At 34.6% G+C, this 12,301-nt stretch overlaps 1 protein-coding gene across 1 annotated transcript; it reads left to right on the forward strand.

The window, feature by feature from the left end:
- The first annotated feature begins 8,534 nt into the window (after positions 1 to 8,534).
- On the forward strand, positions 8,535 to 12,056 carry LOC139847192 (protein CHAPERONE-LIKE PROTEIN OF POR1, chloroplastic). The gene is made up of 3 exons (XM_071836829.1): positions 8,535 to 8,982; positions 10,717 to 11,074; positions 11,662 to 12,056. Exons 1-3 carry the CDS (start codon positions 8,632 to 8,634, stop codon positions 11,835 to 11,837), a joined length of 885 nt encoding a protein of 294 aa, XP_071692930.1. The 5' UTR covers positions 8,535 to 8,631; the 3' UTR covers positions 11,838 to 12,056.
- Positions 12,057 to 12,301: the final 245 nt, after the last annotated feature.

The following is a 12,301-nucleotide window of genomic DNA, read 5'->3' on the forward strand; positions in this document are numbered from 1 at the left end:
GTTCATCATCATTCATCATCAAACAAAAGGCGTAAAGTAAGTTTCGTTTATGAAAGTAGTTTAAAACAAATACTGACTTCAGTCAGTCACCACGGCCTCTACCCTTACTGAAATAAGGTGAGACCAGTGGCCATGGCTCTGTATACGAGTTCTTTAGGTGTGGTAAAATTTACAGAAGCAAACTCGCCTTCGTTTGACCGTGGTGACGGTCTAAGTGCGAGTAGGTCAGAAATTTCTGCACAACGTTAAAGGACATAGTGACGATCGGAGGGCCATAAATCCTTAACCGTAACTCGGATTAAGATGAGTCCTATATGAAAAGTTATCTAATAGAAAATATCTATTTGAAAATCAAGGTCTCAGTAGCCCAGGTCTACTGGTCTGTTACAGAAATAGTAGGACAGAGTGCTGTAAACAGAAAACAGGAAGTTAAAAGTGAGTTCCGGTGGTCTTGGTGCTTGATGTTCATCATGGTTCTCATCCTTGATGCATATAGCTTCAAGTGTACAACTCGTTGATGTGTTTGCATCATCTTGACCAAGATTTGACCATCATAACCCAAGTGCAAGTCTAAGACATGAAGCACAACTCACTTAAGAGTTGTATGAAGTTTGATGAACCAAAGTTACATCAAAGTCTTAGATCTAACACATACATGAACTTTAAGACTAATAATAAGTTACAAACTTTAAGTAAACTTATGAAATCAAGATCTTAAGTAGTAGAACATAGTTCTTAGTTAGATCTTGAAGATCCAAGACTCAAAAGTCTAGATCTAACATAAGTGTACAAAGTTATAATTAAAAAGTTTCATTTACATGTTCTTGAACTTTTAAAGTTACTTTTAGTTCAAGATTAATGAGATCAAAGTTAACTAATAACATTTGACCAATCACAACCAACAAACAAGAAATTAAAGTGCATAAAATGAAGTGATAAACTAAGTAAACAAGTAAAAGGTTCATGGTTTGTTCATACTTTTAAAGATTCAACCAAGGTTTGATCTTTAAGTAAAGTAAACTTTAAGTTTACTTCAAGAACTACAAGTATGAGTTACAACACAAGAACTTTCTTTCTTTAAACAAGTATTGGAGATCATAAACTAAGAAGTTTATGTCTTGTGTGTTCTTGTTATGAACAAGATAATTATGTAGAATGAAACTAGGTAGTTTGATTCTTGAAACTAATAAAGAACAATAACAACAACAATATGAAACAAGTAACAACAACAAACAAGAAATCAAACAAGCAAGTAACAAAAGATGATGATGATTATGGGGTGACTTGGTTCGGTTTTACCAAGAAAAAGAAAGGAAGAAATGCTTCAAGTTACTTACAAGAATGTAGAAAGAATTGAGAGAGAAATGAAGCAAGTATGTGTGTGTTTTTGAGAGAGTAAACAAGTGAGCAAGTAGTAATGAAAAATGAAACCAAAATGCTCCATCTAATGGCCTAAAGGCCACGGTTCTGCAGCAAAAAGGGAGGGGGGAGTTTGTTTGTTAGGTTCTTGCATGCTAAAGCTAAAAAGGGTGGATAAAAGAGATGGTTACATGGGGATTAAGAGCTAACAAGATTCCAATTGATCTAACCAACTAGTTACATATTCTAAGTAATACTTACAAGGAAGAGTGGGCTAACTAAGTCCACTAATAATGTAGGGTGGGCTTATAAGTCCAAGGTCATAAGTCCATAACACTAATAAAGCCCAAGTTCACTTAATTAACAAATAAACCCAATTAAAGCCCAAGTAACTAACTAATCATCATAGTTACTTAAAATGATTAATAAAACTAATCATGAATGTAAATAATACTTGAAAATATTATTCGTGTAAGTTCCGGGTGTCACAAAGACGTTTCGGGCAATTAAAGTCAAGTACGGGCAATCATGGCAACATGTAAATGTAATAACATACATTCGTTTTATCACACGTATTAATAATAACAATTATTAATAAATAAATGTTGGAAAAATCCAGGGTCGTTACATTACCCACATGTTAAAGAAAATTTCGTCCCGAAATTTAAGCCGAGGTAGATGGAGGAGTCGGGAAAAGGTGAGGATACTTCCGCATCATTTGATCCTCTCGCTCCCAAGTAAACTCAGGTCCTCGTTTGGCATTCCATCGTACTCGTACAATCGGAATCTTGTTGCGTTTCAAAGTTTTGATCTCACGATCCATAATCTCAACTGGTTCTTCCACAAAGTGGAGTTTGTCAGCAATAGTAAGTTCTTCAAGTGGTATGAAAAGTTCGGGTGCAGCAAGGCACTTCTTCAAGTTTGACACGTGGAAGGTAGGATGAACTGAGCTCAACTGTGCTGGTAGGTCCAAACGGTAAGCAACGGGTCCAACACGTTCCAGGATCTCAAAAGGACCAATGTATCGTGGGTTCAACTTTCCACATTTTCCAAAACAAATCACACCCTTCCAAGGTGCAACCTTTAACATTACACGGTCGCCGACGTTGAATTCAAAGTCCTTACGTTTAAGATCGGCATAACTCTTTTGACGATCGTGGGCAGTCTTAAGTCTAGCTTGAATCTGAGCAATCTTCTCCGTGGTTTCGTGGACTACCTCGGGCCCGGTGATTTGCTTTTCGCCTACTTCGGCGCAACAAATAGGAGAGCGGCACTTACGGCCATACAACACTTCAAAAGGTGCAGCATTAATGCTCGAGTGATAACTGTTGTTGTACGAGAATTCGGCTAATGGCCTAAAGGCCACGGTTCTGCAGCAAAAAGGGAGGGGGGAGTTTGTTTGTTGGGTTCTTGCATGCTAAAGCTAAAAAGGGTGGATAAAAGAGATGGTTACATGGGGATTAAGAGCTAACACGATTCCAATTGATCTAACCAACTAGTTACATATTCTAAGTAATACTTACAAGGAAGAGTGGGCTAACTAAGTCCACTAATAATGTAGGGTGGGCTTATAAGCCCAAGGTCATAAGTCCATAACACTAATAAAGCCCAAGTTCATTTAATTAACAAATAAACCCAATTAAAGCCCAAGTAACTAACTAATCACCATAGTTACTTAAAATGATTAATAAAACTAATCATGAATGTAAATAATACTTAAAAATATTATTCGTGTAAGTTCCGGGTGTCACAAAGACGTTTCGGGCAATTAAAGTCAATTACGGGCAATCATGGCAACATGTAAATGTAATAACATACATTCGTTTTATCACACGTATTAATAATAACAATTATTAATAAATAAACGTTGGAAAAATCCAGGGTCGTTACAATAACCCTGTCTAACTTTTTCAAAATGCCATCAGTACAACCAGGTTTTTGATTCCATGTATGCTTCAAACCAGACCATTTAATGTCAACAATTTCAGTGTCACATACACAATCCATGAATTCACTCATACTTTTAGTAATAAAATAAGGACCTGCAGAATGCTCATTAGGATCTAAAGTTGCATTAAAATCTCCTAATAGCACCCATGGCTTCCCAGAAACAACTCTCTTATGTTTCATTGAACTGTGCCATAAATGCCTTCTACCCACCATTCTATGATAACCATAAATGAAAGAACAAAAGAACCCTTTATCTCCATTAATAGGTTCAACATAACAGTGTAAAGCCTGACTATGCATTTCTAGTACAACAACATCAACATTATCTGTATTCCACCCTACCATGATTCTAGTACCACCATCACAACATGACGCATTTGAAACCCAATCCCAAACACCAAAAACATTACTTGCAACTTTATTGACATTCTTTTTAAGAACATGAGTTTCAACAAAAGCACATATACTAAAATTACCATCATTCAAAAATTTTATCACTTGACCTTGATCAGATATCTTATTCAGGCATCTAACATTCCATGCAGCTATTTTAACTATCATTGGGAACAATAGTATTTGTGGCACCATTAATACTCTTATCATTGACACCTTGTCCCCTTAGATCCTCCCTTGCATCCAAACCCATGAACTTGGCAGTTTCATTAGTATCAGACATAACATCTTCATTATCATCATACTCTTCTGCTCTATCCAATCCAACCCTACCAACTTCTTTACTCTTAAAATTAAAACAGTCTATCATTTTAGAACTCCATTTAAGTTGAAGTTCCTTAGAAGGGTACTGGTTGTTTTCTATAAGCTTATCAATTTCCTTAATATCATTAAAATATAACTCATGCTCTACATCCCACTCATCATCTTCATCATCATTATCATCTTCCATGTCATCATTTTCATTAACAAGAGAAGCAAAAGCATTTTTAGATGCAAATTTATTTAATTCTTCCCCTTCTTCCAAAACCACTTCCTCTAAGACCACATTCTCCTTTAAACCATAGATATTCTTAGGGCTATTCATCTGATTTTTACCAATACTCTTCTTTAAATGAGAAACATCAAGAAGGGTAGATCTATCTTCAATTAGCTTAGCTAAATCAGTGACATCAACATTTTTCTCAGCAATAGAAATACCACTTGAAGACCCCTGCACTTTGCTAACCTTTGAAGGAACCCATTTAGAATAATTCTTCTGCCTTATTTTATCAAACATATTCCCCTGATATGGAAGAGTTCCACTCTTTTTAAGATTTAAATTATTACCCTTATAACCTGTTGACTGCATTTGACCTTTTTTATCACCAAAATTTAATCTATCAAAAACCCTTCCTTTTTTCCCTACTATTTGAAAGCCATCATCATCACAATTATCATGTATCGCAACTGTTTTACCACTTTCATTCACCTTCAGGGCATCTTTTATTACTTGAGCTGCAACTTCATCTGCAGTTTTTGGTCTCATCTTAGAAGCTTTAAAGGAATGACCAAAAACTTTACAATGAGTACAAAGTGGTGGTTTCCATTGGTAAGTAACCTCCAATTTACCCACTTTAGCAGGGAATGACCCAATAGCAGGGTAAGCAAATTCAACAATATTTGGTAACTCCTCTATGGCATTGATTTCTGTAAGCACTCTTGCAAATCCTAATTTGCCACTCTTATTTAAACATCTATCTGCAGTAACTTTATCCATTAATAATGGTTTACCAATACCACTTACTAATTTCCCAATACCTTTACCATTCCATAGTTCAATAGGAATATTATGAATGCAAACCCAAATAGGGACCTTCTCTGGTTCAATCTTTTCTAACCAAACACCTGGTTCCCATTGATTGATAAAAAAGGGACATTATTCACCAACCATGGTCCACTTTCAAGCACATGCTTCATACCTTTTTCACTCTTAAATTTACACAAATAGAAGCCTGCAGGTGTCTTAATCACTTCCTTAAGGTCATACCTCCACCACATTCTTCTTAAATGAGCATTAACATCCCTATAATCCATTGATGTACCAACAAAGTACCCATATAACTGCAATGAAAATGCACTACCCCCTTTTTTAACTTCATCTTCAGTAAATACAACTCTCTTCTGTCCATTAGATAACAAAGTAGGAGGGATAAATTCCATTTTCGACTCAACTTCATCTTTATTCTTCTTAACTAAATCAATAAAGGTGGAATTAGGATCAGTCCAAGCCCTTTGTCTCTTAGAATCTCCATCATTTGAGATATGCTCAGATGGAATAATTCTAATGGGAATAACATCATTAACAGGAGTAGCACTATCCAACCCCTTATCACTACTTTCATCATCACCATCCATAGTATCAGAAGTCATACTAACACATTCTTTGCCTCCTAATTTAAATTGAGAAAAGTCATCAGGAACAACCACAGAAGATTGCAGTTCACTTTTCTTGAACATAAGGGCAGCACTTTCAGCTTCAGCAACTAAATTTACATCAACTTCATTAACATTACCCTCTTTTGTACTTTTAAACACAACCAAAGGTCTTGCAGCTGCAACTTTCTTAGAACCCATAACATTTTCAACAATAGATTTAGCAATAATATTCTCATTGGTAGTAAAATCATCAGCACAAACATTATCAATAACATTATCATTAACAATAGATTTCTTCTTACCACCACTACCTTTCTTTCTACCCCTTTTAGTCTTCGTAGGAAGCACATAATCTTGAATAGGTATAAAAAGATCACCAGCATAAGAAGCACTAGTAACATACTTCTTTGACATCCCAGTACCAGCAATTTCTTCCAAACAATCATTCACTTTGTCCTTCCTCTTCTTAACCCATTCTTTCTTTAGAAAAACACTCTGAACAACAGGAGACAGCTTGTCCTTCTTCTTATCAACATCAATACGTTTCACAGACCTTGTACGTGCTCTAATCTGAGCAGGAGTTAAACTTTTCCCAGTTAGAGGAGTAACAATAGGCCAAGCCTCTGGAGTACTACCACAACCCACCATAGATGAATCAGGCGGATCTGGAGGTCGAATTGGAGTATCAAGAGGTTTAGAAGATGATTCCATGATCGAAAAGGTGATAACAGAGTACAGAACTCAAAAACCCTAATTCAATTTCAAAAACTGTACAAAAATAAAAATATGAACCCTATAATCAAAATTGATTATAAGGAGTAAAGCAAAGGATTCACAGCTCAAAAGAGAATCATGTAACCATACTGAAGCTATTACAAATGATTTTTGAATTCAAGAACACCAGGTGAATCAAAGAAAAACTGGAACAGTGATAACGGCTAGTTCCAAAATTTCAAAACCCAGATTTCAGAAAAATAAGAGAAAATCAATGAAATAAAAGCACAGATTCAGTAATATGAGATGGGAACAAGAATGATTGAGTGATTTGATGTAATTAAATAACAAGATCAGGCTGATAATCGATGAAACAGTGAAAAAAAGAAATTTCGTACACAATCGCCCATACAAACGAGAGAGAATACACACACGTTAAGTGGGACTTTTTGTCAACATAGTATCGGGCTTTGGTAAGAAATGCATCGGAAGGATCAAAACTCGTCTCTAATCTCTTTATCAATCTCAATTCTTGTAAATGGATCTCCAACTAATGAATTTTTAAACGACAAAGAGGAGTGTGCCAATGTGATCCTATATCACCATTCCTAATTATCATCGCGGTTGAGGGTTTAATTTTTTAATTTTATTATTATCATTACTCCGTATTATTATTATTATTATTATTATTATTTATTATTATTATTATTATTATTATTATTATTATTATTATTATTATTATTATTATTATTATTATTATTATATCAAAACGTGCTCTCTCAACGGCTGATTCAAAAAGTTTAGAAATTGGGAACGACAACATATTGATCTCACACCTTCAATACGCGGACCATGCGATTTTTTCAGGGAATGAAGTTGGAGGAATATCTCAAACGCAATGAAAATTTTGAAATGTTTTGAAAATCTCTCAAGGCTCAAAGTTAATTTTCATTAATATAATTTAGCGGTGTAAATTATTATTTTCTTGTACCAAATATAAAGAAATAATCATAATTTTAATAACATAAATATAAATTTATGAACATTATATAGTAGTTTTTATTTGTTAAGCTTTATAGCAATATTATATATAATCTTTTAAACTTGTTCATCATTATTTTATTATTGATATATTACTCTTAGTGTTTCATTACAAGTGTTCATTATAATTTGAATGATTTTGTCTGATTTATTATTTGACTTGATTGGTAAATATAAAATTTGATCGGTAAAAACGTATTTCAGTTAATTGAATTTTAAGATTCTGGACCGAAACTCATAATCATAATCATTATATTATAATTAGATTTAGATTTAGATTAGATGTGCATACTAAATACCAAATGAGTATTTGTTTCCATCGTGATCGAAAAAGTCTACTCGTTTTTCAAAAGTGGAAAGGAAACATGTTGATGGTTTCTAAAAATAAGAAAAGTCTCCATCGCTGTTTTAGAAGTTTCGCGGCTCATATGAATGCTCATATGAATGGCGTTGACGTTGATGGCTCTCCGAGAGAGTAAGGGTCCAACTTTCTTCGGCGTTAGGCAGTTCTTTTTTGTTTGATCGTGTGTTCGTTTTTGTTTTGGGTTTCAGGGTTTGGTGCGTGTATTTTTATAGCTTGTAGTTTCGTTTGGTCATTTGTGGATTGTCGTGTTTTTTATTTTTTGATTTGGTACTTCGGCCCCTCCCCTATATCATTTATGGGTTCTTTAATTCATTCTTTGATGACAGCTTCCTGTTTTATACTCTTTTTCATTAAGATATGATAAGATAAGTTTATTTTATACAATAATAATACGGACTACGGAGTAACCAAGAATTTGTAACTTTTTTTTTTTTTTTTTTTTTTTTTGCAAAGAAACAAAAACTATATATAAAATTTAGTTTTCAAAAAGGAGACCAGAAAACAAGATACAAAGAGACCATCAAAAAAGACTCGAAAACATAAACCAAATACTAACGAAAACACAAAACAAGACGCAAACAACCATCGAACCATAACGCGAGCTAAACAAAGCAAAAGGACCGAAAAAACATATATCAAAGCTACAACCATCCAAACTACGAACAAGAAGAAGGAATTTGTAACTTGAAAGCAATATAAAACCCAACCTTCAATTATCAATTTATCAATTATTCAATAATTTCAATTTCAATAATACAAACAATACGACAATAGATAGATACAATCCTCAAAAACCAACCAACCAACCGATTCTGATTTCCTTTCTTACACGTATGGCTACCACTCCTCTCTCTACACGTCCTTATCGCGCCTCCTTTCACGGCGTCTCCGGCCATATCCGCCACCACCGACAACCGTTAACGCCGGCGAACAATCACACAACTGTTAAACTATTCAATTCTGATAAACTAGGTCTTACTTCTTCTCGCCGGACGTCATTATCACGGTTCGTTGTTCCAGCCGCCAGCGGTGGCTCCTCGGCCGATGAATCGTCGTTTGAGATGTCGGTTGAAACGGCGTTGAAATTGTTAGGTGTATCTGAAGGAGCTTCGTTTGATGAGATACTTAGAGCTAAGAATTCGGTTTTAGCTTCTTGTAAAGATGACCAAGACTCAATTGCACAGGTTTAGTCGGTTAATTTGATACTTAGTTTGTTTAATTAGTTGTAGAATATGATAATTTTATAAGTTCTATCCTAAGTTTGGAAGTTGTGAGGATGGAAGTTGCGAGGATGGAAGTTGCTTGTGTTTGAAGAATTGTGTAATTGATTGAATTACTATTAGGGTTAAAGCCACAAATTGGCTATATATACTTTCTCAAATGTCCCGATGTCACCCACCCATATACCCATTTGCGTCCCACAGTCGTCTACAAACTTTCAAAAATTGTACCGATGTCGCCCACTATACTTTTTTCACCTGTAACGAAAACAATTGATAACGTGGCTTCTAAGTAGTCATGACACGTCGGTGATACATCGGAACGGAAACTGAAAGTATATGGGCGTCATCGGAACACAATTGAAAGTATATAGGTTACATCGTGACATATAAAATGAAAAATAAAAGTTAAATAATTAACTTTACCGGTTCAGCAGGTAACCGGTAACGAAATGTTGACATTGGTTCATTTTTTGAAAGTTTGTAGACGACAGTGGGACGCAAATGGGTATATGGTATATGGGCGACATCAGGACATTTAAGAAAGTATATAGCCAATTTGTGGCTTTAACCCTTATTATTATTGCTCTTAATTTCAAAGCTACGGTTATTAGGCTCGTATACTCGTATGTCTCCTTGATTAATTTGACACGAGTTGAATTTGACCATGCTTATGGTATATGCTTAAGTGGACTGATTTCTCTGTTCTTTTACCTTAATTTCTATTTTGGAAAGTTAACTATTATGTGGACATAACATACTGTGTGTATCTGGGCATCAATTCTTTTACAGTTATTTGTGGGTGATGCCTGAGAGATATGGGGCAGTTTCTAACATAAAATGATATAATGATTTTAAGTGTGGATCATTTTCGGAGGGAAGTAGAATGTGGTATTCTCATTGCATCACTATATTAGTGTATATTTCTTGGAAATTTCATTTATGGGATGTTTAGTCACATTCATGATCTTATTGAGTTTGATTATATAAGTGAGGAAGGTGTTTGTATGTGTGCAGTACATGGTAGAATATGCGTTTTGTTGGTTGGCTAGGTCTCCAGTTAATATCGGATCCAGATTTTTTTTGACAGGGTAAAAACGTTAAATTTTGAAAACAACAATGTAAAGATTTCGAACTTTAACATATAAATACATTAAAATTTTCGGGCGTCAGGTGCGACTGACCTCAATTTTTTTTTTTTAACTCGGTTGAGTTACAAGTATTGTGTATCTGGGCATTAATATAAGAATTTGATTCTCATTTATTCAGTTAATTTGCTACTATTTTATTTGATTAATTACTTGTATGATATGCTAATTTTATTAGTCGTATCATGAGTTTGGAATAGTTATGTTTGAAGAATTGTACGGAGTGTGATTGTCTGAATTACTGTTAATTTCAAAGTTAGGGCTATTAGGCTCGGATACTCGTACGTGTTCTTGAATAATCTGACATGGTTTGGGTTGAACATGCTTATGGTATATGCTTACCTGGACTGATTTCTTAATCTATTTATCTTAATTCTCATTTTAGAAAGTTTTAACTATCTTATCGAGGTAAGATACTGTGTATATCTGGGCATTAATAGAAGAATTTGAATATCTTGCCTATGTACAGTTATTTGCGTGTATCTGGGCATTAATATAAGAATTCGATTTTTGAATATCTACTAACTAATACGGTCCAATTACTTGCCAGGTAGAGACTGCATATGATATGTTGCTGATGAAGAGCTTATCACAAAGAAGAGCAGGGAAAGTTGTAAACAGTAGCATTCGTTATGCCGATGTTAAATCTGTAAATTCACCTCAAATGGGATCAATGCCTCAATGGGTACAAGGTGCCATGAAAAACCCGCCCATTTCAGTTGAAACACCATCTGCTCGTGATTTGGGTATTGAAGCAGGAGTTTATGGAGCTTTAGCCGTGTTAACTTATGTTAATGGTGCATCTTCTCCAGTTGGTTCTCTTTCAGGTGCAGATGTTCCTGGACTTATCTTGGCAAGCAGTTTTGGAGCTTCGTTATATTTCTTGACCAAACGAAATGTTAAGCTAGGTATGAAGTTTTACTATAATCTGAAGTTTGACTTTTTTTCTGAACTTTGACTCTTTTTGGAAATTTGAATTGGCTGATAGTTCTTTGAAAGTATTTGACTACTGTTTAAAACTCAAAAGTGTTGGTCAGTACAGATAAATTTAGGGATCCAATGGTTCCTAATTGTTTCTTAGTAACAATGATAAGTAGAGTTGGTAATTTTGACTGATTGATACGAAGTATATAAAAACTTGTTTATGGGTCACTTAAACCCTCCAACCTGATATGACCCATCTGACTGGCACCAAATTACCCATTTTGACACATTACTTAGCCTGCCCATTTTGCAACCTCTAATGAATGGACAAGTAGAGTATCTTAACTTGGCCACTTTCCACAGATTGAAATATTTGTTTTTTGTGGGACTTGTTCTAAAGGAACCCCATTATGCCTTTTGTTGTGCACAAGCAAACCTTTAGATTGCTTTAATCATCATTATCTGTGTGAAGCACAATGCATGTCTTTTTGATGATGAATTTAACATTATTTTGGATTATTATTCAGTTTAATCTAAAACATTATGTTAATGAATAAGTAACTTTGTTCAGGTAAGGCGGCTGTGATAACTATTGGGGGTCTTGTTGCGGGTGCTGTGGTTGGATCTGCAGTTGAGAATTGGTTGCAAGTAGATATTGTCCCGTTTTTTGGGATACATTCTCCTGCAACTGTGGTAAGCGAATTTGTTCTTATATCTCAATTTTTGGTCTCCTTGTACTTAAGCTAATTAAGGCTCAAAATTTGATGATTACATCATATTTTCTCTTTGAAAATGTGATAATATAGGATGTGTATTCAATGTATTGTACAAAATGGATGTTGTAGAACGTAAATCAGTTGATAACTTTTGCCATCTGTATCATGGAGTTCATAGCGTTATCTTAATTCATCTGCGCCTTCAAAAAAATCTGTATTCCAGTTGATATATGCTCAAGATCTATAAGTGATACACTATGTTTGTTTGGTTCCTTGCATGGACTTTTTAGTTTTTAGGACGCGTTTGACACTCATTTTCGTGCCCGATTTGATCTTTATGTTAACGCATAAAGATGATTAAGTAGCAATCTTGTGGTTTTGATCGATGAATTGAAGTTTTCATGTTCATTAATATTGCTTCCTTGGTTCATGTATGAGCTGTGAACTTGATATTACCTTCATCTTGTTAATTGAATTCTGTTTGGTACATAAAAA

The sequence above is a fragment of the Rutidosis leptorrhynchoides genome, chromosome 5 (assembly GCF_046630445.1).
Source record: "Rutidosis leptorrhynchoides isolate AG116_Rl617_1_P2 chromosome 5, CSIRO_AGI_Rlap_v1, whole genome shotgun sequence".
NCBI classification, from domain to species: domain Eukaryota; kingdom Viridiplantae; phylum Streptophyta; class Magnoliopsida; order Asterales; family Asteraceae; genus Rutidosis; species Rutidosis leptorrhynchoides.